The sequence below is a fragment of the Canis lupus genome, chromosome 34 (assembly GCF_003254725.2).
Source record: "Canis lupus dingo isolate Sandy chromosome 34, ASM325472v2, whole genome shotgun sequence".
Lineage (NCBI taxonomy): Eukaryota > Metazoa > Chordata > Mammalia > Carnivora > Canidae > Canis > Canis lupus.
In genome coordinates this window covers 11,604,566-11,630,804 of record NC_064276.1, presented here as the reverse complement: position 1 = coordinate 11,630,804, position 26,239 = coordinate 11,604,566, and the positions used below count along the sequence as shown (strand labels likewise).

At 60.6% G+C, this 26,239-nt stretch overlaps 2 protein-coding genes across 4 annotated transcripts in view; one reads left to right on the top strand and one right to left on the bottom strand.

Moving 5' to 3' along the window:
- Positions 1 to 13,141, top strand: part of CEP72 (centrosomal protein 72) — a 49,952-nt gene extending 36,811 nt beyond the window's left edge. Inside the window, exons 12-13 of one of the 2 annotated variants that reach the window (XR_007408295.1) lie at positions 8,342 to 12,253; positions 12,374 to 13,141. Coding sequence is in view for 1 of the 2 variants with exons in the window: in XM_025451523.3 (XP_025307308.1) it covers positions 8,342 to 8,474 (133 nt within the window). In the remaining variant the exon portion in view is untranslated. Of the gene's footprint in view, positions 1 to 8,341 lie in introns of both variants that reach the window. The other variant, XM_025451523.3, reaches the window with a different exon arrangement.
- LOC112662880 (tubulin polymerization promoting protein) lies at positions 2,980 to 26,034 on the bottom strand. 2 transcript variants are annotated; one of them, XM_025451526.3, is made up of 4 exons: positions 25,936 to 26,034; positions 15,184 to 15,501; positions 7,561 to 7,714; positions 2,980 to 7,449 (listed from the first exon to the last, which is right to left on the bottom strand). In XM_025451526.3, the coding sequence occupies exons 2-4, from the start codon at positions 15,495 to 15,497 to the stop codon at positions 7,255 to 7,257; spliced, it is 663 nt and encodes a 220-aa protein (XP_025307311.1). In that variant the 5' UTR covers positions 15,498 to 15,501; positions 25,936 to 26,034; the 3' UTR covers positions 2,980 to 7,254. The 2 variants fall into 2 exon arrangements, with proteins under 2 accessions (XP_025307311.1, XP_035566199.1); XM_035710306.2 differs by lacking the exon at positions 25,936 to 26,034 and adding an exon at positions 19,188 to 19,211.
- Between the last annotated feature and the right edge of the window lie 205 nt (positions 26,035 to 26,239).

Here is a 26,239-nt window from a genome sequence, read left to right as displayed (position 1 = left end):
AACAGGGCAAAATACTAGATTTTTAGTTTAAAAGCTTTGTATCTTGTGTAAATGCTTGCTTTTTTTGGTAAAACAAAGTAATTTTGTAAAACAGTACTTAGCTGATGGAGGAAGAAGAGCAGACAGGCCTAGAAGTACCTGTTGGGGGGTGGGGGAGGTCTCTTGTGTTGCTCGGGAGATGGTCTCCTCAGCCCCCTCCCTGTCTGGTTGTGGTTGTGTCCTTCAGCATTGATTTCTGTAACTTAGCAGGAAAACATGACACAGCAAATGTGGTTTTGTGTGTGTATGGGGGGGAGGTTTCTTTCATCATTGGATCATTTATTTATTTTAAAGATTTTAGCATTAATCCATTTTGAGCTTGTTGAAAGTGATCACCATGCTATTACTTGGTTTCTGTAGCTTACATTTCAATGAGCTTCTTAGACCTCTGAGTTTATAATTTTCATCAAATTTGGAAAAGTTTTCCTCACTATTTCTCCAAAATTGTTGTTTGACCCAGCCCCCTCCACCCCCGTCCCCGACTCCCTCCTGTGACTCCAGTGACACACCACGCAAGTCCCTACGCATCCCGACACTCCGATCTTCTTTCCCATCTTTTGTTCCCAGCTCCGTTAGGGTCATTTCTACTGCCCTGATCTGAGATTAGGCCTGTTATATGTATAGTGAATTTTTAATTTCAGAAATTATGTTTTTAGTTCTAAAATTCCCTTTGGTTCTTTCTTACTGACCTCTGTGCACCATTATGCTCCTGTTTTCCTACTCCTGAGCCCTGTTCTTGCTGCCTTTGCTGCAGGTGATTGCATATCACCCGCAGTGGTCATGTTGACGCTCTGCTCGGACGGAAGCCTGTCTGGTCCGTGTTTTCAGCACTTTCTGTCAGAGCTTTCAGTGTCCTCGTTCTAGGGGGTGTGTGATCAGTGGCACTTTTGTAGACAGCTTTTCCAGGTTGAAGCAGCTCCTCCTGTTGTTAATTTGCTATGTTCGTATCATGAATGAATGAGTTTTATCAGACACTTTATTCTGTAGCCATGGAGCTGACTGGTGATTTTTCTCCCATATCCATTAGTATGGTTAATTACAGTGATTCCCTCTGTTAAAACAACCTAAACTTCTGAGTTAAGCACAGCGTAGTAATGGTGAACTTTCCTTTGCAAATGTGCCATTGGATTCAGTTAATATTTTGTGTAGGGTTTTATGTGGTGGGTATAGCACCGAGTGTCTAATTTTGAATTATTCAAACTCTATGGGTGTCTGCTTCCTCTCTGTAGAGCATGAGGATGATGTCACCTGCCCCAGGGTGTGGTGACGAGTCTGTGACAGGCACAGTTGGGCCCGAGGACCCCTCTGACGCAGCACGTGCAGGTGCGAGTGGCGGCAACTAGTCTGTCCTCCTCAGGGTTTGCGCCACCCCTGTCCCTAGGAGAAGAGTGCGCTTGGACAAGCTCTCTGCTCCCTGGAGACCCGAGGATGTCAGCGGTGCCTGGGATTTTCTCTGTGGGAGATGTTGGGCTAATGGTTCTGCTTGATCCATGGCTAAAGGGTATGGCAGGGCCTGTCCTCACAGAGCACCCGTGTGCTCCCTCCAGTGACCACCCCCCCCCACAGCCAGTTTGGGGCCGTAAGACCCGGTGTGAGTACAACAAACTGCTGCCAGGCCCCTGGGGTGGCCTCCCTCCCCTTGGTGGCCTTGCCGGCGTTGTCCCAGACCAGCAGGCCTGTTTCTCTCCTGTTGGACAGATCCCTCCTGGGCCCTGGCCGGACTCTGTGTAAGAAAGATCTCATTGTGTCACCCCACCGAGGCCTGGGGGAGTTTCTGCTTAGTTACTTTGAAGTCAGAGGACAGGGCAGGCTTTCTGTTTCTTCCTGAGGAATCATAAGATCTATCTCTAGGATTTTGTTCAGATTGCCTAATTTTCCAATTTCTTGGTATTACAGTCTTTTAATGGCATTGTGATGGCTTCAGCATTTGGAGTTGTGTCCCTGTGGCAGAGGGGGGGCAATTGTCCCTTAACAAGACTTTACCATTGAGAAAAGTGGATGCAGGTGAGAGAGGGTGGCCAGCTGCTGCCCACATCAGGCTCTGCCTTAGCTCTTGAGCCCAGGACATGGCGGGGGGGAACTGTGTGATGGAGCAGCCCTGTGTGACAGGGCGGGTGGGACACTGGGGCCAGCTGCAGGCTCCTGTGGGGCTGGCGAGGCTTGGTCTGCGTCCCACTCTGGAGGTCCCGTTCCAGCATCCTCCCCTGCTCCCTGGGGGGCTGCCCTGCCCCCCTGGCCAGTGTCTGCTGCTCGGTCACATGTTTTCGCTCACTTCCTCTGTCCCATCTTCAGCTGAGATTACAGACATATTTGGCTTTTAAACATCCCTCGATCGTTTTTGCCCTTCTCTTGCCGGATCAGCAGCCATGATCCGTAGATCTGCGTCATTCTATTTCGTCTGTGACTGGTGCCCTTTGGGTCAGGACCTCTGCTCTTCCCTCGTGTCCAGGAGCCACGAGCCTGCACTTCCCTGTGTACCCCTTCCACTTCCACTGTTCAATGAAATCTTTTTTATTGCCAGAGAAAGCTCTTATCTACACTGTTTATCTGTATTTACTGTTTACTCTTTACACGACTTCCCTCCAAATGTTCCATCTGTGGTCATGTTCCTTCTGCACTGAGAATTTCTTTTAATGTCTGCTGGTGGAAATTCCCCGTGGGGTCTTAAAATGCCTTTATATTCATTTTTGAGAACTATTTTGCTTGTGTGGGAGGTCAGATTGGAGCTCATGTGAGGACCTCATTCCTGCCTTTGGGGCCGCTATGTTTATGCGTAATTCTAGGTCCAGCCTCCTGGGTCTGACCTGCCCTGGGGCTGCACTGGCTAGATTACATCTCACCTGGTTGCCCGGGCTGTGGCTCTAGTCCCTCTCTCAGCCCCTCCCAGGGCCTGTGTGTGTGATTGATGCTAAAAATCGCACACCTTGAGGGTAACCGATCCACATTTCAACACCTTTATTTATCACTTTACCAATTTGACACACAATGTTAACAACAGCAAACACAGGAGGAGAAATATGCAGACAGACATGAGCTGTTTCACTAAAGGTTTGCAAGCCAGGCCTTGATAGCAGGTCTGACAGGTGACACCGTGCCTCACGCTCTGGGGATGGAGAGGAGGGCCACCCTGTACCCATAGACGTTCCTGGTGAGCACGGCTCTTAGATGCCCACAGATGTGCCTTTCTGAGTCAGAACACCCAAGACGTCGACGCTACGTCACCATCACACTGATAAAGTGATACACTCAGAACTCCCTAATGGTAACAAAACAGTGTAAAAATATATTGCATATATATATAAATTTATTTCCCTTTCCTGAAAAAAACTTAGTACAAACTAGTAGTATACGATCCCTTTCAAGTTTTCTTTTAAGTTGTGCGGGTTTCCTTTGTTGTTTGGCTTGGTTTGGTTTTTCAAGAGTCAAAAGGGAGAGCGAAAGCATCTCAAAGGTCAGGGTGACCACTGGCCGGCCCTGCCTGGGGCCGTGCCCTCCGCATGCCCTTGGACAAGGGCCACACCCTGACCCGCCCAGTTCCACCAAGTGTTCAGTAGTAAATCAGTGGTGGGGAGCTACTGAGGGTAGGTGTTTTAAGGACATTCTAGCCTATTGGTAACTTCACAGTACAGCTGAATTGTCAACCTGGCCTGCACGGAACAGGTGACGACAGGGTGCCCCATGTGGTGCAGGCTGCAGGAGAGGGGAACTGGGCTGGGCCCCCAGGGCAGGCCCGCACACGCTCCCCATAAAGGGGCAGATGGTGAACATTTTAGGTTTCTTCCCCACCACTTGATGCGGCGCTGAAGCAGCCACAGACAGTGCCTGAGCACAGAAGCAGCCTGGGGTGGGGGCAGGAGACTCTGCCCACTGCCACGGTCCCGGTCCACCAGCGGCCAGAGGGACACCCATGGCCTGGGCTGAGCTGTGACCACAGGGATGTGGAGACAGAGTGGCACAGACAGGAAGTGGTGCCAGCAAGCCGTCTCCATGTCCCCACCCCCTGGCTTCTCACATCTGGTCCGATTTCCATCGGTCTCAAACTTAGGACTGAGAATGTGAGAGGTGAAAAAATACTCCAGTATAAATACGTATCTTTTGCTACAGCATTCTAAACTTAAAGTGATTTGAACTTCATTTTGGTAAAGCTAACTGTGTTACTGACCACTGCCTAGTTGCCTATCCTGTCATTTAAGTAGAAATAAATAAGTATTCTGGTGTGATCCTGTGGAGCGCGCTCCTCCAGTTCCCTCCTGACGCTCAGACACCGTCAGCCCTGCCCTCCCTGACAATGTGTCCTGTCTCCTCCATGCTGTGCAGTCTCGTTTATTCACAGATAGACGTTGGGTTTCTAGTTAACCACGGTTAGTAGAAGCTAATTGGCATTGCATAAAAACATGCGGCACAGACACACACCCGGCCTGTGTGTTCTCACTTATGCAGACCCTGACGGAGGAACATGCGTGCGTGTCTCCGTGCAGTGCAGCCCAAGCACCTGTTTTGTTTGCAAGGGCTGCACACGGGTGCATGGACAGATGGAGCAGATGATTTTAAACTGACAGAATGGTGACCACAGAAGCCTCATGACCAAGTCTTTGCTACCTCTCCCTCCTTCCTGACAGAGGGGAGGTGCGTCTCCCAGGCTTTGGGGAAGAGGATGCCATCTGAGGAGGCCTCGGGTTGGGACAGGAGGGGAAGCGGTGGGGACCACAGTGCCTCTGTGGCCAAGCGGACCTTGTGCTGTGGGGCAGGGCGGGCCACCAAGGGGGACCAGCTGTGTTCACTTGGTTCTTATTTGAGCCCAAAGGGAAGGTGCTGTTAGAAGAGTCAGGAACGCATTTGGAAACATTCATCAGAAGTCCGCTGATGGTCTGCTATCGAGCAGCTGGGCTCCCCTGGCTCTGCTGGGCTGCTGCACTGGTGCCTTGTGGTGGAACAGGGGCTCCTCTCCTCCTCCTCCTCTGGGGAGGGTGCTGTGGCAGAGTCTCCAGGGGCAGGCAGCTGTTTAGATCCCAGTCTCCCAGGGTGGTCCCGGGGAGGCTGTTTTTCCTGGAGACCCCCTCTGGGACAGGGAACAGACTTCTGGGGGGCGAGGCGGACTCTGGGCCAGGGGGCATCCATTCCCTCTACAGGCAGTGGCACAGGGACCCCCACCCTCTGCTCACCAGGCACGCACTGTGGGGTCGGGGTGTTGCTGGATCCTGGCATCTGTGCTGCAAGGACACCGCTGTTGATGGGCAGGAGCAGCAGCCCCACTGCCTCTGGTGGTTGGCGCTCCCCAGCAGGGTGCCTCACCCGGGTCTGGAGGGGAGGCCCATTCCATGACCATGAGGAGAAGCTTTTGGGTTCTGGAAACAGCTTTCTGCCTTGTGATCCGCTTGTTGTCGAGAAACACATGTTGAATTCAGACACATTTCCACACTCTCCTCTCGCCGCTGGGTCTTCACAGGGGTCAAGCCTGGGAAAGGGTGGAGGGGCACAGGGCGGGGGTCCTCCCTGTGTCCTGCCTGCTTCTCCCCCCCCCAGCACTAGGTCCTCTATTTTCCTGCCTTCCCTGCCATGGAATGGAGGGTAGGCAGCTCAGAAATTGTGTCTTAGAAGTAACTCAAAGCCTGTGACCCATCATTTCTTCTGTTTTAATGCACTTCGAAGTTCTAGATCCTTAGAAGGAAGCTGCTGGCGAAGCCACTGCCAACCGCCCATGGGTCGAGGCCCTGCTGGGGGTGAGAGGAAGCCTGTGAGTGAGGAGCTTGGTGGAGATGCTGTCCTTTCACAGGGACCATGCTGGATGGGAGTGCAGGTCCTGAGCCCCTCTGCGCAGACCAGGGACTGTCCCCAGCTCCAGCAACAGCCAGAGTGCCCTTTGGGCTCAGGGACGCAGGTGCACGTGCCACTGTGGTACTAGTCTTTATTTCTGCCGCCTGTGCTGCAGGCCAGGCCATACCCAGGAAGGGGGTGCCCCCAATCAGCTGCTGCCTGGACACCTAACAGTGGCAGTGTGGATGGGCTCCAGGAAGCATTTCCCTGAGGCTGCTGAGGGCTTTTCCCAGGACCAGTGCCAGGACCACACAGCCCCACCAGTCACTCTCCAGGATTGGCTGCACTTAAGCAAAGGGACGTGTTCCTGTGGGGCCACTGTGACAGGGGCCCTAATGCTCTGTCCCCTGACCAGCCTCACGGAGAAACCAAATGCTAGCCAATGCTGCAGGCCTCAGAGCCCCTCCCAGGCCTGGTTGGTGTGTGGTTCTCTGCCCGCGTAGGGCTTGGGAGAGGTCAGGGACACCTCACCGCAGAGAGCGAACCACTAAGGTTTGTGCCATGTGCTAGCACAGAGGGATCCGCCACGTGGGCGTACAGCCCTAAGGCCCCAGGGGCAGGACAGGGCCTGGGGCAGAGGACGCCTGGTCATGCCAGCCAAGTGACTGTGTCCTGACCTGGGACATAGACAGCAGGAAAGGAAGGGGCAGAAATGGAATTCCCAATGTTCCCAGACCCATAAACACATTTCTTATTTCTTCTTAGAAAAGCACAATGAAGTGAACTGTCCTCAGGTTCCATTTGGAAATCTTCAGGCTTTGCACTTCAAACCGTGTTCCTTTAGCCACTGAAGACCTTTCACTGGCTCATCTTCCTCCCCTGCTCACCAGCCTCTGGTTACATGACGTATGTGCAGGTGTGTGTGTGTGTGAGCAAGCACGTGCGTGAGCATGTGTGCGCATGCGGGCACATACGAATCCCACCTCCTCACACCTGCACAGTGTCCTGTTTGGCTCTCGCTTGGTTTTCTTGGTGCTGCTGGTTAGTGCATTAGCTCATGTTGCCCTCGAGGCTCCTAGGATGGGCCTAGAGGTCAGGAGGTTGGCACCACCTCTGACAGGGTCTGTCCCACTCACCCCTGTGGCCCACCAGCTCCTTTACGGTGGCCCTCTGGCCTATAAGCTAGGTGGCTAGTGTGGTCTGGTCCTGGGAGACACTTTGGAAAAGGCCATATGTTGGTGGCCGGCACTGGACGAGGCAGGTGTGTTATAAAAGGTCAGTGAGTTCAGGAGCCCTACCTGGGGGTCAGAGAGAAGCACGCCGGCCCCCGGGCAGGAGGAGGCCCGGGTGCTGCCCCCACAGCCACCCGGACCCTGGAGTCTTGAGTTGTGACCAAGGAGCACAGGAATGTAATGAAGTGTGAGGTGGTGCGGGCCTTGGCAAGAGGGGCCACCAGGCTGCCTACTTGCCCCCCTGCACCTTCTGGTCATAGGTGCCTGCGTGCTTGTAGCCCGGCACGTAGCCTGACTCATCCACCAGGTCCACGCGGCCTGCCTTGCCCTTGCCCTTGCCCGATGGGTCGAAGCGTTCCTTGTGGGAGCCCGTGAACTTGGTCGTGTCTGTGAGTCGAGATACAGTGGGCGACGAGATGGCTTTCTGCAAGAGGAGAGAGTGGGGTGCCCCCATGAGCCTCAGGGGCCTCCTGCTGACTGACCCCAGGCCCCAGGAGCCAAACTTCCCTGGGGAGTCCCTGCCAGCCATGCTCACCGTCACCCCTGAGATGATGGGGGCCTTGCCCTCGATGAGCTTGTGCACCTCGCGGACGGCTTCCTCGCTGCTCTTATCTTTGAATCGCTTCTTGGAGAGCTCTTCAAGCGCCTCCTTGAACTGCTCGAACGTGATGGTCCGGCAGGACTTCCCTCTGAGGGAGAGAGCTCTCAGGGCTGGCCGGGGCCACTCCCCCCAGGGTGCCCTTTGAACCTGCTGACCTCAGGGGACCCTGCTCCCACCCTGGGGCCCACTGACATCGGGGAACCCTTGCCTCGCTCCCACAGCAGAAATCGGGTGTAACATTAAAATACAGACTATGCCCCTCCCCCGCCCTGCTGTGCACTGTTTATGCCCAACAGTCGGTCGCTATGGGCGACGGCAGCAAATATAAATTGTCTTGGAAAAAAAGCTTAAAGGAACCACATCCTTTATGAACAACTGGACATTAAAACAAAGCTGTTGTCTGCTTCTAAAATGGGGCGTATATGGCGTCCACTCCAAGCAGGAGGGAAAGTCAGGGCAAGAAGCACAGAGGCTGGGTCTGGCCTGGGGTCACCGCAGCCCAACATCCCTCTTATCACCAGGGGCGGCTGCCTCCTCAGTACACCCAGTAAAATGAGCCCAGGGCCTGCATCCCCCCACCTCCTGGGCCCCCCACCACCCCCAGCTGGACACTGCCCCCCCTTGAAGGACACCATGAGAGCTGTGTGCTGCCTACCACAGGCCGTTCATGAGATTCCAGAAGGTTCTGAACTGGCTGCATCTTTTATCATTTTAGCTCAACACCATTTTTGCCATTCCGCCTGGCTCACCCCCTGCTAATCCATTTGGCAAACCGTCAGTGTTCTAGAACCAGGTCCTGTGGAGGCATTCGCCGCTGCACAAGGACAGCTATGGGAGCAGGATCCTGAGTGGGACACCCCGCAGCACTCTGCAGCACCCCGCAGGCAGCTGTCCATGCCCGTGAGCAGAGGGCCTACGAAGCCAAGAACAGGCTGAGGATCTGATAACCTCACAGCCATGGGGACAAACCCGCACAAGGCTTTGCGCAAAGGCGGTCCAGCAGAGAGAGACGTCTTCTCAACAGATGGTGTGGGGACAGCCGGCGACCCAGCTCTGAGCTACGCCTTGCAGTGCATACAGAAATTAAACCCCAGCCCTAGATTAATCATAAATCCTAAAACTATAAACTTCGGGAAGAGTTCTAACAAAATCTTTGTGACCTCGGGTGAGGCAATGATTTCTTAGAAATGGCACCAAAATAGTCCATAAGAGAAAAGAAAAGAAATTGGAATTCACCAAAATTTTAAAAACCACGCCCTTCAAAAGACGCGGTTATGAGGGTCCCACAACCAGCTGCAGGCGGGGAGGGAACACGTACAGACAGCTGAAATGGACAACCCTTCAAACTCAACCATAGGAACAACCGAACGTCAAACACTTGAGTAGAATCCCTGAACCAAACGGCGTCTCCAGAAGACTCGACAGCAAACCCTGAGCCCACCTGGCCCATGGTGAGGGCCCAGTGCACACCCACGGGACACCTGGTGGGACTAAAGTGCTCACACGAGCACTTGAGAGGGCGTGGGCAGCAGGGCGCTCAGACCCGGTGTCCACTCAGGCAGGTGGCAGTTAGGGCTCCCGCTCCCCGCACCTGGGCTCTATGGGAGAAACAGACTGGAGCCCCACGTGAACTACGAGCCAAGTGTCCTTCAGCAGCGAAGGGACGGACAGAACACACGGGGGCTCCAGGGCGCCTTATGTGTGTGTCTGAAGCCAGCCTGGATGCTGAGCACAGCCCCCTCTCCCCCCAGTCCATCCTGTGGCACTGGTCCCAACCACACCGCAGGGGCTGGTGACCTGGTGGACACAGGGCTTCCCCAAATCCAGTGGTGGGCAGTGGGTCCTGCTCCCGAAGCAATCAGCTTTGACCCCCGTGCAGCCTCCGAGCAGAACCCCTGGAGCAGCACAGTCCCCACAACAGCGGCCCCACACGGAGAACCCTGCGTGCCTTGCCACCCAGCGAGGCCCTGTTTGTTTGTCTCCAGCCATCAAAGGCACTCCTGTCTCCTCTTCACGCCCTGCCCAGGCAGCGTGTGGATGCCAGGCCTGACGGCCAGCCCAGTGACTGGCTGCCGGAGCACGCAGCCCTCTCTGGGCACCGCGGCACCAGGCGCCACCAGTGTGAGTCACTTGGGCTGGGGGTGGGGGGATGGCTGATGGGGACTCCTGCCAGAGGCCACATTCAGATCTGGTGGACACACAGGCCTCAGGCTGACTTGCCCGCTCCACCTGGCTGGGCTGGGTGTCCCCAAGTGTCCCCACCGTGACTGCCCAGCAAGGAGTTCGCCCCAGGGGACCCGGCGCCCTGCTGCAGAGAGTTGTCCCCAGCAAGTTCTAGAATGACAATGCCTGTCTCTTCCCCAGAGACACTGATCACATTACACCGCTCTCTGGACACAGAGTGAGCCTGTTCTCCAGAGTTCACAGAACTGGAGGGTGTCCCCACAATGAATCCCCTCTCTCCCCAGCTCCAGGCTGGGCCGGCCCTGCAGTGAGGGGGTCACTGGTCACACAAGGCCCTGTGAGCTGGGGTTTCACTTTGCTTCCCAAGCCCTGTGTCCCCCAGGCCTCTAACCTAACTGTGGGCGGGCAGGGGGCTGGACCCTGCCAGTGCCAGAGGTCACCCAGGGACATCAAGGAGCCAGGCAAGGACCAGCACAGCCCTCCAGAGACAGATTTATGTGTGAGAACCGCACACTCCTCACCAGCACCTCCGAGCATCGGGTTCGATGGCACTCCCGGGAGCCCCTCTCTCAGAGGTGGTGCCGGCGTCCTGGCTCATCAGATAACTTGCCACCCCCGGCTGGAAGTTGCTGGCTTTCCCTGGCTCCCCTGACCCTCCAAGCCAGGGCCCTGGATGACCTGTCCAGACAGCCATCTGGCCAGCCAGGACACCAGTGCAGGCAGGAAGTGGGGCGTTGAGGGGCCACTTAGGGCCCTGGTGAGGCTCCGTGGGAAGAAGGGGCCCCTGGGAACCTCGCTGTGGACGTGACCTGGAGCGGCTCCGACTGCATGCTGTGCCCCAGGAGGACCACCTACTGCGGTCACACCTGCCCCGGCTCCCGCCCACGGCTCCCCTCTGCCACTGACGGCTGCGATGCTGCCCCTGACCTGGGCGCCCCCCGCCACCCCTAACTGCCATCCTGGCTATGTCATGGGGTGGGCTGTGGGGACGGATAACGTGGAGGTCACCGAAACCATTTCTGGGTGTTTGGCAAAGGTCATCCTCTTAAAAGGCCATCGTGCATGGGACCCCGCGCCCACATCAACCTGGCGAGGAGCCAGCAGGCCAGGAACAACCTGGTTCCTGTGCTGTGCGGCCTTGACCCTGGCCGCAGAGGCTCTGTGCTGCCTGTCACCTGCCCACCACTGCTGACCCTGAATCCCACGCAGCCTGGAGCGAGGAGCCCCCAGGCCCATCAGGGCTCCACCCGCCCCTCCTGCGGGCGCCAACCCCCATGGTGTCCTGGGGGATCCCCCGCCCCAGGCACTGGACATGGTGGCGAGTGTTTGCCATTCCAGCTCCCTGCCTGAGACCGTTCCCGCCATGCCCTGGCCGGGGCCACAGGGCATGTGGCAAGAACGGAGCAGGTTGGTGGCCCACAGGCCGCAGGGAGCCCCGCCAGCCCGCTGCTTCCTAACCTGCTCAGTCGGCGGCACCCGCCCAGGTGGGAAACAGCCCCTCACTGCGAACACAGGGCACCCAGGAAACACGCGAGGCTGATGGAGACGCCCGCCGCCCTCTGCACCCTCGGGCCTGGCCTCTCCGCCTGTGCCTGACCTGAGCACAAGCACGCAGGCAGGACGGGCCGTCATCCTGGGCTCCCCAAATAGGGCTTTCAGGGTGACATTCCTACTGTGCACCCAAGTCTGGACTAATTAATATTTCAGACTGCCCCGTCGGCTCCTCGGGTTGGGAGGGTGCAGGAGCCTTTGTCTCCGTAACAATAGTGTTCAATCAAGACCTGGTGTGGAGCTGCAAGAAATTTGTTTAAAATTTAACACATAGTAACATCAAAACAAACAAGCGCTGCCGTGGCAACAGGACCTAAACAAAGCCCGCAGATACCCGGGCTGGCGCCACCGCCCGCGGAGCCATGGCAACCGCCCGCAAACAGAGAGCGGGTGCCTCTCCACCAGTCAGCGCCTCGGAGCTTCCACGCCTTCCACGCCGTGGCTCCCACGAGGCACGGGCGCTCCTGCCGTGACCGCCGCTTGGAGGAACTGCCCAAGACCCCTTGGCGCATGTGCCTGCCACCACCCCCCTGACAAGGCCAAATGAAAACAACTTTTAACAGGCTCCTTGGGGTCTCCGGACGGGGGACCCCATGACCCTTCCAGGGACAAGGGCAGGGGCCCCCACCACACCCTCCAAGGTGCCCCGCAAGCCTACCCAGGCAAGGGCCCTGTGCCTGCTCCCTGGTAGGTGCCCTTGGGGCCAGCGCAGCTTAGTGTGACTGTTGTGACCATGACCCCATGCCGGGCTGAGGGCACCACTGCCCCCTCACCAGACAGTCCCTGCCTCAGCCTATAAGTGAGCACTGTCCGCCCCGCTCCCAGGACAGGGACTGCAACCAGATGGGGCTCCCCTCCTGGGGCCCACATGAGTGACGCCAGTGCACCACAGGTGGGCAGAAGGACCCCCATTCCTCCCTGGCTGGTGGGCTGCCCGTGCCTCCTGCACACAGGGTCTCCGGGCCTGTCTGGGGCACCTGCCCTTGGAATGAGCCACCTCCCCACCACCTAGGGTGTGGAGAGCCTGAGTTCGACCTGCGAGTGCACCTGCATGCAACGGTGCACGTGTGTGCATATGTGTGCAAAAGCCCACATGCAGCAGCTCGGAGGCAGTTTAAGTGGCAGGAACAGACGGCCACAGAAGAGCCCCAGTCTCCTGTCCCCGGCGGTTCAACGTGTGTGCTGGCGCCGGGGGTATGGGAGCCAGTGGCGCCTCCTGCCTCCTTCCCCAGTGGCCATGGCAGTCAGCATGGTTCTCCCGCTCCCGGTCTGTCCATGTCTCCTGGGTGCACATGGTGTCCCAAGGCCCAATGCTCAGGACCTGGAGGACACCCCAGGAAAGGGCGTGGGGAGACCCTGTGGGGCCTCCTCGGGGCTCCTGTTGCCGTGTGGGAGCTCGCGCTCCGTGAAAGCTCTGTGCCGCAGACACGTCCTGACGTCTGGGGGTCGGCCAGCACAGCTGCACCTGTCTGAGACCACCCTGGACCGTCCCCGGGAGCCACACCGCAGACCGCCTGGCATTTCTGAGCAGGGAGAGCAGGTCAGACCACCCGGCGGAGGCTGCGGCGCCAGAGAGCCTCTGAAGCCCTTCCGCTGAGGACCCCACGCCGGAGCCCAGTCCCTGCTGCTGAGAGCATCTCCACAGTCCAGGGCCAGAGGGACAGCAAGTGGAGGGACCCCTGCAGGCTGCCAGGCGGGCGTCCCGGGGCGGTGGGGGAGGCGGGCTCCGCGGGCCTCACGGACACACGGGAGAGGACAAGATGCAGCCCCCACCCGGCCCCCTCCCCTATGGGCACCACCTCCCTGGCTCGCCCCTCCTGGGAATGTCCTTGGTCATGAGGCCACGCCCCCCAGACTCCCCAACCCATGGTCCCTGCTCTGTGGGAGTGACCCTGGGGACAGGCGGACTTGACCCTGGGGACAGGCGGACTTGGCTGAGCAGCGCACAGCTCTTTCTCTCCAGGGTCAGCCTGTGGCCCAGGAGGAACTAGAGGAAACCCCAAGGCGTGGCAAAAGGTTAGGAACCCACGTCCCAGGTGCGTGGGGGTCCAGCTGGCTGGGCCTCTGTGGGGCGGTGGGATGGGCGGGGCTCACCCACACGCGAAGCTCCACACAGCTGGACCCCACATGGAAACAGGCCCACGATGCATGGAGGGCCCTGAGTGCCCAGCCGGGGACGGGGTGGGGGGCTGATTCATCCACAGGCTGTGTCCTCAGCCTCCACAGTGGGGGGCATAAGGAGACACACCCGACTGGACACCCGGGCCCCAATGCCACCACAGAATGCCTAGTCAGAGGGGTGGTCAGTCTGCTGGGCAGTCCCCGGATTTGGGGACTGGTGCCCGGGCACAGTGGGGGCTGATGAGGTACCCCGGGGTCAGCCTACCTGCCCTCTGCAGGGCCCTGCCCCACAGACAATACAGGGGTCAGAGGGAGCAGCAGGCACAGCCAGGCCTGATGGCGGGCCTCGAGGTTCTGGGTGTCCCCCGGGAGAACCCCTTCCCTGGGCTCCCGGGGGGGGGGGGGGCAGCCAGGTCCTGGTGAGGAAGTCACTGCCTGGGGCCTCGTACCAACCACGGAGCTTCACCTCCTCCCTAGCTGCACCCTCCTTTTTTACCTTCTCCCTACCTGTACCCCCTTCACCTCCTCCTCCCCCCTTCACCTCCTCCTCCCCACCTGTACCCCCTTCACCTCCCCACCTTCACCCCCTTCACCTTCTCCTCCCTACCTGCACCCATCTTCTCCTCCTCCCCACCTGCACCCACCTTCACCTCCTCCTCCCCACCTGCACCGCCTTCTCCTCCTCCTCCCCACCTGCACCCCCTTCACCGCCTCCTCCCCACCTGTACCCCCTCTTCACCTCCTCCCCCACCCACACTCCGGCCCTTTCCCTTTCCCTTTCCCTCTGACCCTGGACCTTGGGAATCCCCAACCCCAGGGCTCTGGTGCCTCAGGGACCCTGGACTGTAAATTCTGACTGGTTCCCCTGGGACCAGAAAGGCCATGTCCCCTCTGCCTGGTGAGTGCTCTGTGCTGGCTCCTAACAGTTGGCTTCCTGGGGCTGCCTGTGGGCGCCCCACCCCCCGCCCCGCCCCGAACAGCCTCCTGTCCCTGGAGAGGGTTGCCGTGTTGCCCCACAGGGCCTGATGGTGACAGCTGCCCTTGAGGCCTCAGGTCGTGGGCACGGGTGCCAGTGGTCAGCCCGGGAAGTCAGGGAGACCTCCCTGGGATGGACACACACATCGGTGTCTGGTGACAGGGAGGCCCAGTCGCTGCAGATGCAGACGGAAGACACTGTTCATGGCCAAATGCATGGGGGGCCCAGTCATGAGCAGGGAGGACACATAGTCCTCACATGGAAGATGCCCAGGTGACGGCACACTGTGACCCAGACGAACACGTGTCGCTAATAAGCTGAAAGCTACTTTCCAACAACAGCCAACAAGCAGTGGACACCAGGTAGCCTCGGGGGCACCGCTGCTTTTCGCAGGCCTGGTCATGGCATTTGCAAGGCAGGAGGAGGCCCTTGGGCCGGAGGGCCCCCAGCGGAATGGGGGGGCGGGTAACGATGCCTGACACCCCTGCGTCCAGGAGGAAGCTGTCACCGAGTCCAGGCTGGATGCACCGATGCCAGCGGTTCTGTCGTCAACGTTCACCGCGCTCACCCAGGGCCGCGCTGCCCGCCTGCCCACCCACCCGAGGGACCTGCTCTCGCCCCACGGCCAGTGCAGCGGCCCACGGGCCGGGCCCCCACCCAAGGCACCCCGACATCCCATCCCGAGCAGGGAGGGGCCCCAGAGGTGAGGCCTGGCCGGGACTTACTTGATTTTGCTGAAGACGATGTCCACGTCGGTGACAGTCACGTTCTTCCCGTCGATGACCTGGCAGTCCTTACACAGTTTCGACCAGTTCTTGCCGTGCATCTCCTTCCCGGTGGCCCTGGTGTCCCCGTGCACAGCAAACCGCCGGAAGGCCTCCTCCAGGGCGCTGAGCTCCGGGGCCGTGGCCGCCGCCCCCTCGGGGGCACCTTCCGTCTCCAGCGACAGCCTCTTGGCTGCCCTGTCCTTTGCAGGGTCTCCTGGGGACTTGGGGGGCGTCTTGGCGGCCTTGGCGGACTTGGCCTTACTGTCAGCCATGTTGCTGGGGGGGGGAGCGGAGAAGGGTCACCGGGCCCCCGAGGGGCCACACACATCAGAATGGGCGCCACCCTCCTGCCCGCCACCGTGCCACCGTGTCCTCCCCAGAACGACAGCCTTCCCGCGATGGGAGGGGGACTCACAGCTGAGCCTGGCGACCTAGCACCCAGGGGCCCGGGGTGGGGGGGACGACCCGTGCCAGGGAGGCCACCATAGGGTCCCTGCTGTCAGGAGCTCGGCAGAGCCGGCTGCCACCTGTCCGTGGGTCTCTGCCTTTGTGGGGCACCTGGTCCCCAAGCTGGTGGGTCCCTGCGGACCACAGGGGCTTGCCCGCCCCGTCGCTGTGTCACAGCTGCTGGCCCAGGCAGGAGCTGGGGATGCCTGAGCCCCTCAGGGGTGTGCGGCCGTCCCAGAGGAGCTGTGGGTGGCCGTCCAGGCCTCGGGGGCTCAGCAGGAGGGGAATGCAGCTTGGACAGCAGAGCCCACAGGTGGTGGCGCCCCCCGCTCCCCTCACCGCTGCCCACCTGAGTTCCCCGCACCAGCTTGCCCAGAGGAGGCCAGGGCACAGCACCCGGGCTGGGGGCGGCCGTACGGACGGAGACGGTCAGCAGAGCCAGGTCAGCTCAACGCCACCTGATGTCCTCAAAGGCAACAGCCCCCAGCCGTCCCTGCATCCCCAGGGGGCCGCAGAAGTATAGCCGCAGGACCAGGACCCGTGTCCACGGAGCTCCAGCAGCAGGACGATGGTGGAGACATGGGTCGGACCCTCAGGGCTCCCACCCACCTGGGACAGGGAGCGCCCGCCCTCACGGGGACTCAGAACACAGGCCAGGTGACACCGTCGCTTCCAGTATTATCAGTGACACCATTTCTTTGTCTGAAACAGGAGCTTGCTGGGCTGAGGTGGGAGGGCTCACATCCCGGGCACTCCTTCCTGTCCTTTGATAAATCCCTGTGCTGTTTCTAAGATGAGGTAATAATGGTAAAATTCATTTTAAAAAGCCTGAGGTCTCCAGCAGAGGCTGACTGGGCCATGGTGCTGCCCAGAGATGACGCCCCCACGTAAGAAGGCCTTCCTGGGAGGCGCGGGACTCCCTGCCACCCCCCCCCCGCGCCCCCCCCCACTCTCCCCTGCCCTGCATCCCCAGGAGAGCCCAGCCTGCATGGGGGGGGGTGGGGGGGGTGGGGGGGGTGGAGGCCCATCAGGTGTGCCCAGGTGTGTTCAGGGCTCTCTGGCTGGCCAGACTGGGTGGTCCCAATGCCCTGTGCGCCCCCTCAGCATGAGGAGTTCCCCGGGCCCAACCCCCCACTCCCTGTGAATCCCTAGAGTCTCTCTCCTTGGCCTCACTCATCTGCTTTCCCAAAAAGACCCCAGACTGTTTAGACATGTATCAATTGCGGGGACTGAGAGGGAGGAGGAGGTGAGCCAGAGCTGGGATCCTGGGTGTGTAGAGGCTGCCAGAGGCCAAGGGATGCCCCTGCCAAGTGCACCGAGCATTGCGGCATCAGGCCCACACGGGCCAGCTGAGCTCCCTTGGGCCCCCTCCACTGCTGGCCTCAGGGGTCCCGGGGGGAGAGCAGAGGGAGGGACCCGTGGGGCCAGCCGCAGGGGACTGATAAAGCACTGTGTGGTGCAGACTGTGTTACTGGATTTGCATTTTCAAAGAAGGGCTTGGAGAGGCCCTGCCAAGGTGGAATTACAGACCAGAGTGGGAGGAGCCCGAGGGCAGCCCCTGCCTGCAGGCCTGACCCCAAGGGTCCACCAGACTTAGGGACTATCCCACCACCAGAAGGCTGTTTCTCAGATCCCGCAGGAGCACCAATGCTCCAAACAACCACCACGCCAAAGGGCCCAATATCCAAAATGAACTGGCTTCCGTTTCAGAATAACTCTGGCAACCTCCTTGAGCCTTGACTTCGTGAAGCAAAACTTAGAGAAAAGGTGACACAGGACAGACCCTGACAAGCCACTGTCAGTTTCCATATGGGCATCGGCACACAGAGCTCTGGCCAGGAGCACAGGAAATCCCTGTTAGTGATGTGCCTGCAACAGGCCCGGGTGTGCGCAGTGAGTGGGGTCTGGTGTGTGCGGTGAGCAAGGGCCAGGTGTGCGCAGTGAGCAGGGGCAGGTGTGCGCGGTCAGTGGGGCCAGGTATTCGGTGACAAGCTGTACTCCCACTGGATGGGGGCCCAGGGATGACAAGCAGAGTGGGGCAAGGTGGGGGCTGGCAGGATGCACATGTCTGGGAGCCTGGACCGGCCATAGGGACACAGAGGTCACCCCAGGCCCCAGCACGCCACATGCCGCTGGCTCCATCGCCCCCTGGGCCCTCCTGGGCCCCTCTTCGCTGGGAACCTCTGGCCCCTCCTCCCTGCCCACCTGCCCCTGGCCCCACTCTGAGGCCCCCAGGGCTCCGGCCTGAGCCTGCAGCTGCAGACCTCCTGACACTGGAAGCCGTATCCCCGAGGGGGGCCAGGCCCGCCCCATCACACCCCAGCAGCCTGGGACGTCTGCTCACAGGGCGGTGTAAGTCCACACCTCGGAGACAACAGGCGAATGCGGAGAACCAGTCTCCCCAGAAAACATCCTGCAACTGCAGCACCTGGATCCCAGGGTTCACTGCGAACCCAAAGAGACAAAACGTTCTCAGCTAACCGGGTGGGCAGTGGTGTCCTTGGCACCCATGCAGCCTCCCACCTGAATGGGGGGACAGTGACCCCGAAGCCCACGGGCCTGCTCCCCTCCAAGCTCCTGGAGACACTGCCACCGCTCGGCGCCCCCGGCAGCGCCCACCTCCCCCCAGGCGAGATCTCATCTTGGCTTCTTGTGTTAACCTCTTCCACTAAAGGCAAAGTGCCAACCCCTCTGGGTACCCTGGGGTCTGGGGGTGGGACACACGGTGTTGCCAGCTGGATTGAGAAACAGGCTCTGGGGCAGCCCTGGTTGCAGTGGTTTAGTGCCACCTGCAGCCCAGGGCGTGATCCTGGGGACCCTGGATCAAGTCCCATGCCAGGCTCCCTGCATGGAGCCTGCTTCTCCCTCTGCCTGTGTCTCTGCCTCTCATTCTCTCTGTGTCTCTGTGAATAAATAAATAAAAATCTTAAAAAAAATTTTTTTTGAGAAACAGGCTCTGGGTCCCTGCAGACACCACAGGCCCTGCAGGGGGAAAGGGCTTCTGGGGGCAGGAGCATCAGAGGGAAGCTTCCGGAAGCCACCCGGCCCTCCCTGTGTTCCTGCTCAGCGTCCCTGATCTTCACTCCCATGGGAACCACCCGCCCCACGTCCTCTGAGTCCTCACACCTGGGCCTGGTCCAGGGGAAGCCGTGGGTGCTGCAGCCCCTAGACGTTTCCCAGGCCCCAGGTCCTGACAGATCCTGTTTCTGGGCAAGAAACCCTGAGGGCCCCAGAAACGCAAGCATTCCCGTGGATGCATCCAGCTGGCTCCAGCTCCAGCTTGCGGGCAGCCGGGAGCACACCTGCCCACGGAGCGAGCGGAGGGTGCCCACAAGGAGGCCCGGCCTGCCGCCAGCCAGGGACAACGAGCCACATGTGCACACGGAGGGGAAAGGACCAGAGGGGACTGTGCCTCCCCGCCTCTCGAGGCCCCATGGCCGCAGTATGGGATGCAGGTGGGTGCGGGCAGCAAGCCTCCCGGGATGGCGCGCTCCAGAACGTTCCATGTGGCTTACCTCCCTGCTCCACTGCCTTCCGCCAGGGCCCAGGGGCCCTCTGGAAGCTCAGGCCCCAGCCTCAGGGTCGAGAGCTGTGTCACCCTCGGTGCTTCCCCTAATGGGAGCAAAGGCCACCCTGAGTCCCCAGTAGGACCCCCCACGCCCGCGTCCTCGATTCACCTGTCCGCAGACCCTGTGGGGACCCCGGGATGACCCCCGAGCCCACGTCCTCGGCTCTATGTCTGAGTGCACTTGAACACAACACGGCCCTTTGGCAATTGTTCACACTTTTTATCAACGTGGTCCCCACTCCGTGGCTGCCTTGGACACTCGATGTGAATGACCACTCGTCCCAGCTGAGGGCCGTTCCAGGCGGTGAGAGCCTTCCAGGGGCAGACAAAGCGGCCTTTCTGAGCCGCGCACTCCCGAGACACCAGGACAGTCCGGAATCCCACTGTCCGCAGAACGCGGCCCCGAGATCCCTGCCCCCATGTCGAAGTCCCAGTACAAGTGCTGGCGTGACCTGAGCTGAGTGAGCAGGACCCCGCTCGGGTCCTAGGGCCCATCGCCTGAGGCCACTGGCCAGACAGGTCCCCGGAGCCGTGATGTCCAGGCCCTGAAGCCAGGCAGCCCTGAGGGCCCCGGGCTGTGGCTGCCCAAGGAGCTGCCTGAGGAGTAAAACCAAACCCCCCAAACTCCCCTTGTTTGGGGAGAGCAAACAGGAGTTCTCTCCGGACAGCAGGGCAGCAAGCGGGCGTCCTGTCTGCACCCCAAGTGTCCCGGGGCCTCGAGCCTGTCCTGTGCTGTCCTGCAGTGAGGTCACTGTGGGGGTCCCCCCTTGGACCCGAGGAGCCGCTGCCCGGCTGGGGGATACTTGGGGTGACCAGCACAAGGGCGACCAGCACAAGGGGTCAGGACTGGCCGAGGGCAGTTTGTGCGCTTCCCAAGACAGCCCCATGGGGCAGGAGCCTTTCCAGTAAGGGAAACTGAGGAAGGCCTAGGCCATGGTGGGCTGGGGGCATCTTTAACCCCCACCCGCCCACCCACAAGGGCCCCTAGGTTGCCCTCCCCTTGGTCTTGAAAGGAGGTAATTCTCTGGTCACCGTGAGGTCAGGGATTTGGGGGCACCTTCTCAGGTAGGGCCCCAGTCTCACAGGGGGTCTGAGAACTCTGCCAGCCAGGAGTGTGGGGCTGAACACGTCTGCAGGTGGATCAAAGGAAATGAAGGGTGTGGGGTGCACGGCTTGAGGGGCACCATGGCAAGCCCCCTGCTCCCAGGAGAGGGCCTTGGAGCCAAGGACAGCACAGCGGGCCCGGGGCACCAGCAAGGACAGAGGAGCAGGGGGCTCGGTGCACTGCTCCTGGTTCCCAGGCCACCAGGCCCCCAGACCAGCCCCCAGACCAGCCCAGGGCAGCCCCTACGAGAACCTACTGGAATCCCCATGGCTCACGGTCTGGGCCGCGCTTTCCCTGAGAGCTCTCCTTCAAAGCTCCAATGACTTGCAGCTCACGTCTGCGGCATGAAGATGGACACAGGTGCCACATTACCCACGCTCTACACCTGGTCTCAACGACCACACAGGTGACCACGTGCAGGAGGTGAGGACATGGGGAGAAGCTTCTGAGCCCTCCCTCAGGCACCCTTGCACACCGCCCCGTCCCACCGGACCCGGCCAGGTGTCTCCCCCAGCGCCTGCGCAACCCAGGCGCCCAGGTGCTTCTCGTGCAGGCGGCAAGTGTAACGGGCCGAGTGGTAGCCCCGAAAAAGGCAAGTCCACATTCTAGCCCCCAGGACCTGCGATGTGACCTTGTTTAGAGAAAGCGTCTTTGCAGATACCAGGGAGGTAAAGCTCTCCAGGTGGGGTCTCGATGAGCTGGGGCCCTGAATCCAATGACAAGTGTTCCTGGAAGAGCAGAGACACACACGAGGCCACATGATGGCAGAGCCACAGGCCCAGGAGCCCCTGGGGCCCCAGGAGCTGGAAGAAGAGGGAAGGAACCACTCCTGGACCCTTGGGAGGGAGCATGACCCCCCCCCCCACAACCTGGATCTCCGACTTCTGGCCCCAGGACTGAGAAGATAAATTTCTAGGTGCTTGTGGCTCCCGAGCACTTGTGTGGCCAGCAAGACGCAAGGAGGAGCGTCCCTCACCGATGACAGGCGTGGAGGAGAGGAGCCGGCGGTGGGGACACCAAGAGCCCAGGGGCCAGGGGGGCCAATTCCTGAGGACGGGCTCCCAGGGAGAATGTCCACATGACACCTGCCCACTCAGGTGGCCGCTCTGCACACGGGCCTCTGGTTTAGGGGAGGCTCCCAGTGCACGTGGAGTGCCCGCTGCTGGGCTGAGCCTACGCACCCCGCATAGGGGTGGGGAGCTGCACCACAGGGGACCCCAGTCCACTCACCTGCAGGCAGAGCATCTGATGGATTCAGCATCTAGTCATCGTACAAATTGTTAGCAAATCAGGACAAGGGGGGAAAACCCTTAATTTGACAAAGAGGATCACCCACAAAAAACTAAAACATCATCACACTTAAGATGAACAAAATACTGAATCTTTCTTTTCAAGCTGGAGCGAGTATGCATAATGAGACAAGAAAAGGAAAGAAAGATAGGAAACTGGTCAGAGAAGAAAAACCTCGTGAGCTGCAATTTCTAGGGTCATGCACCCCACACTGCAAGGAAGCCCTTGGGTTGTTAGGTCAGCCAGTGGGTTTAGTGATGTTCGGACACACAGTCAGCACATGGGGTCAGCCTCACGCCCACGGAGCAGCAAAGACAGACGATACGAAGTATTTAGAAAATAACTATTTAAAATATCATGAAGACACATAAATCCCATAAAAGATGCACAAGACCATCAACATAGGAAACTATTATTGAAAGAAACAGAAGATCTAAGTGATGACCTTACAAACACGGGTTGGAATCTAAATCTAGAAAGGTGGCCACTTGTCCCTAAAGTCAACTGCAGGTTTAACTGAACCCAGATATGCACTCTGACAATGTTCACGCCTGGGTACCTAGGTGAAGCGCTGTGGACACACGGTGACCTTGACACAAGAACAAGGTCGGTCCACAGGCACTGAGACTGGCCGGGAACCTTCGGGAACAAGGGTGGCATCCCCTGGCGCAGGGACGGGACGGGAAGCCTGCATGGGCACAGGCGTGACCAGGTGGCCCTGCAGGAAAATGGGACGAGCGTGTTTTCAATAAACGGTGAAGAGCTGAAGGCCATGGAAGTGCGGGGACATGGGCGTCACAGACTGAAGCAGGAAAGGCCACGGAGCCACTCCTTGGAACACACAAGACTCAGAAATCCCTGTCCTCAAAGGAGATAGTTCTGGAGATCAAGAACTCCTGCTCATGGAAGGGGAGACAGTCAGTGAGCCGCGGGGGGGGGGGGGGGGGGGGGTCGAGACCTGTCCTGCCTGGTGGACATCGGCTTGTCTCCAGAATGTGGGGAGGACCCTCCAGGTCAGTAAGGAAGAGACAGTGACTCTAGAGAGACAGGCGGGACCCTGGATGGCACTTCCTGCAGGGATGCCTCCGGGAGGCGGCGGGAGAGGCCCCGGGGCAGGCACCTGGCAGTTGGGGCGCTGGCACCTGCCCCAGGCACCTGCAGCAGCGGGAGGACAGAGTCTCAGAGCAGGAGGGTGCAGGGGGCAGGGTGGCCCAGGGGCACGGGGCTGGGGGCACAGGGGCAGCCACAACGGGCTCTCAGAAGCACCCAGAAACCGTCTCCCACCCATGAATTGGGGGCATTTCCCTAGCTGCCTGCACCAGGGGGCACAGCCCCAGGATGGGGAGACCACCCCCTGGGTTCTGTCCTGGCACAGGGAGACCACTGTGTCCAGATGTGAGCGAGCAGGGTAGCCTCAGGTGGCCCTGCCCGGCCAGCAGATGGAGACCATAAGCAAAGCCAACGTGGTCGCTGTCTTACCCTGGTTTGGGGCTGTCTGTCCAGCATTAGACGCCCAGAGCAGGGCTGAGGGTCGGAAGGCGGACAGCAGCGAGAACCGTGAGGCACGTGCCGTGTGTCCACCTGGGCTGGTAAGAAGGTGGCTTTTTTGGAAGCCACAGGGTCTGGGGAGCCAGCTTGGGTCAGATTCAGGGGCCACACCCACACCCCACCCACCCGGCTGACCCCTCCCAGGTGCAGATGGGACACTGGGGTGTGTGAGGCCATGCGGGGTCCCCGGAGGAGGCTGGCTGCTGAGCGGCATCCCCACTGCAGGGAGAGCTTCCCAAGTGGAGGCTGCCTCTGCTCCCCTGACACCTGGCTGGTGCTCGGCAGACACGCAATCACACAGTGTGAACGGATGGGATGGGGAAGCGTGGCCGAGGGCAGAAAGTCACCCAGATGCGCTAGGGACAATCTAGGGACAATGCAGGGACAGTGGGTGAACCGAATCACGGGAGGAGGAGCAGAAAAGGCTCCAGGTGGTTTTAATGTCTCGGCTTGAGGAAAGTTAAGAGCCTGCCTGCCTGCCATAAACCTAATTAAAAGAAAAAGTCGGGGTGAGCATGCTCCTTGGAGGGCAGGCCCTCAGGCCCGCCTGTGAAGGAGAGGAGCACAGCTCTGCGGGAGGCGGGGAGGAGGCTTCGAGTGGTTGTGTTCTCACACTCTGTCAGACTTTTGACTCTTCACCAAAGAAGGTCCTGCGTTTGGACGTGACATTGCCACTGACAACCGAGCGGCCACCATGTGCCCTCGCTGGGTTGGTCGGGAGCCAGCCTGACTCCCCAGATCAGATGAGACCTGGGATCGGCAAGCCAGGCCCTATGTGGAGCTGCCCTTCACCCCAGGATTCCTGGAGGGTCCCCTCTCCCTCCCTCCTGGGGCAAATCACAGCCATTCCCGGACTGACTTTCAGGTGCGGGGCGGGGGGCTCCCCCTGGGAAGAGGGCTGGGAAGAGGTGCTGGCGGAGGGCCCCCCCTCCTCCCCAGTGCACCTGCTGCTTCAGTGGCAGGACCTGGGGCCAGCTCCGTCCGCCCAGAGCCAGCGTCCGCAGGTCCAGGGTCGGAGGGCTCAGGTGCACTTGGCCCTCAGCGGAGGCGCCCAAGCCTCCCGGCCGAGGTCCCCAGACGGCATCTTGTACACGCTCCCCTGCCTCGCCAGCAACATCAGCCACTATAAATAGGCCTGGCTCGCAGGCAGCTGGCCTCTCCCAGAGGAAGCTTTTAATTCTCAGCCGCCCCTGCCGGGAGCGTTCTGCTGCCCTGAGGACGGTCTGGCTGCTAAAAGCCTTCCCTCAAACCTCAAGCAGGATGAACGATTTCAATTTCTTTCTGTGATTCTCCTGTGACTTGCACATTTTCCGCCCTGAGGATGCACAGCCTGTGTGTAGCTACGACCATGATTTACTGTGACTCGAAAGCACTCTGGACGATGAGCCAAAAGACGCCAGGAAGGTGAGACCACAGCTGGCCTGGCCTCCCCTGATCCCCATTGCACCGGCTGCCCACACACGCACGTGGCACGCGTGGACAGGCGTGTCATAGCAGGGCACCTCTCTGGGCCGGCCGGCCTCTCCCCAGGGAAGTGCACACCTCTCTGTGAGCCACAGCTTTCTGCAGATGCTCCCAGGGAATTCAGCAGCACCCCTCCCCCCATCACCCCTCACGGAGCCCTGTGATGCCGACCATGTGATGGGAGCAGTGGCTGGTACCAGAGAAGGGGTCATGGAATCCAGTTTAACCACGGTCGGAGCCGGCTGCTCCCTGCCCCTCCCCCGTTTCCTGCCTGTGCCAAGCTTGCTCTCCGCAGCACTCCATCCCAGAGGCCCATGCACTCAGGATCCCATCCCACCTAGGGGCGAGGGGCTGCCCTGGGCTGTGCAGAGCCCCCCACAGTGGGTCCTCCCTGAGGGCTGGGTGTGGGGAGTGTGAAGTGGGAACCGGGTCCTGTTTTCATCGTCCCCCAGAGACCCTGCCGGCATCCAATAAACGCTGGCTGAATTAACCAATAAACGTGCAGACCGATGACAGCATAGCCAGCTTACCCTAAAAGGTGTCTGATGATCAGAGGCACAAAACGCCTATCAAAATGCCCGAGACCAGGGCAGCAGGAATGGATATTCTTGCCACCTCATTTCGGGGGCTACATTTGGGTAGCTGGGGCCCGGCTCCCCCCGGGGGGCGCGAAGGAAGCTACCAGTCGTGACCGCGTTCCACACTCACGTGTGAGAGGGAACAGACACCCCTCCGGAGGCTTCTGGATTTGCAGGCTGCAGGTCTGACAGCCTCACCTGCAGTGATGATGGTGACGCAAACAGTGGGCTGGGGGCCTTGGGACCCCAAGGGGCGACGGAGTCTGTGCCCAAGGGTCCCCCTCGTTCCCGGCCCTTTGTGCGGCCCTGGGGCTCCCGGAGGCGGCGCTGCAGGACCCTCTAAGCCCTGGTTCCCCGCGTCCGGCGGGCGGCAGCCACCGGCCCCCGGCCCCGTGTGGCTCCACCCGCGTGGAGCACCGACGCCGAGCAAGGCCACAGCCTCAGGGCCCGTCTGTTGACCCCCCGTCCTCTGCAGCGCCCTCCGCGCCCCAGACCCGCGGCCTCGACGCGGTCCCCGGAGCACCGGCGCGCAGCGGGAAGCCCAGGGCTGGGGCGCACGGACGCGCGGGGCCGCCGCCCGAGGGGCTCGGCGGGCGCAGGTGGCAGGCGCTGCGGGCGGCGGGGGCGGGGGCGGGGGCGGGGGCGGGGGCGGGGGCGCGGCGCCCGGTGCCCCGACCCGACCCGACCCGGCCCGGCCGGCGGCCTCTTACCTCGGAGATGCGGCGACTGCAGCGGGCGCCTCCGCCACTCGGCCGCGCGCGACCGGGTGTCCAGCGTGCGCCCGCGCCCCGCGCCCCGCGCCCCGCCGCCGGCCCCGCCCCGCCCGCCCCCGCCGGCCCGCCCCGCGCGCTCATTGGCCCGCCCGCCCCGCGCCCCGCCCCGCCCGCCCCGCGCCCCGCCCCCCGGGCCCGGGAGCGCGCGGGGCGCACCGAGGCGGGTTGCGGCGCCGCCTCTGCCTTACAAGGCCCGCGCGGCGCCGGGGCGTGGGAACCCCGCGGGGGAGGCGAGCTGGGG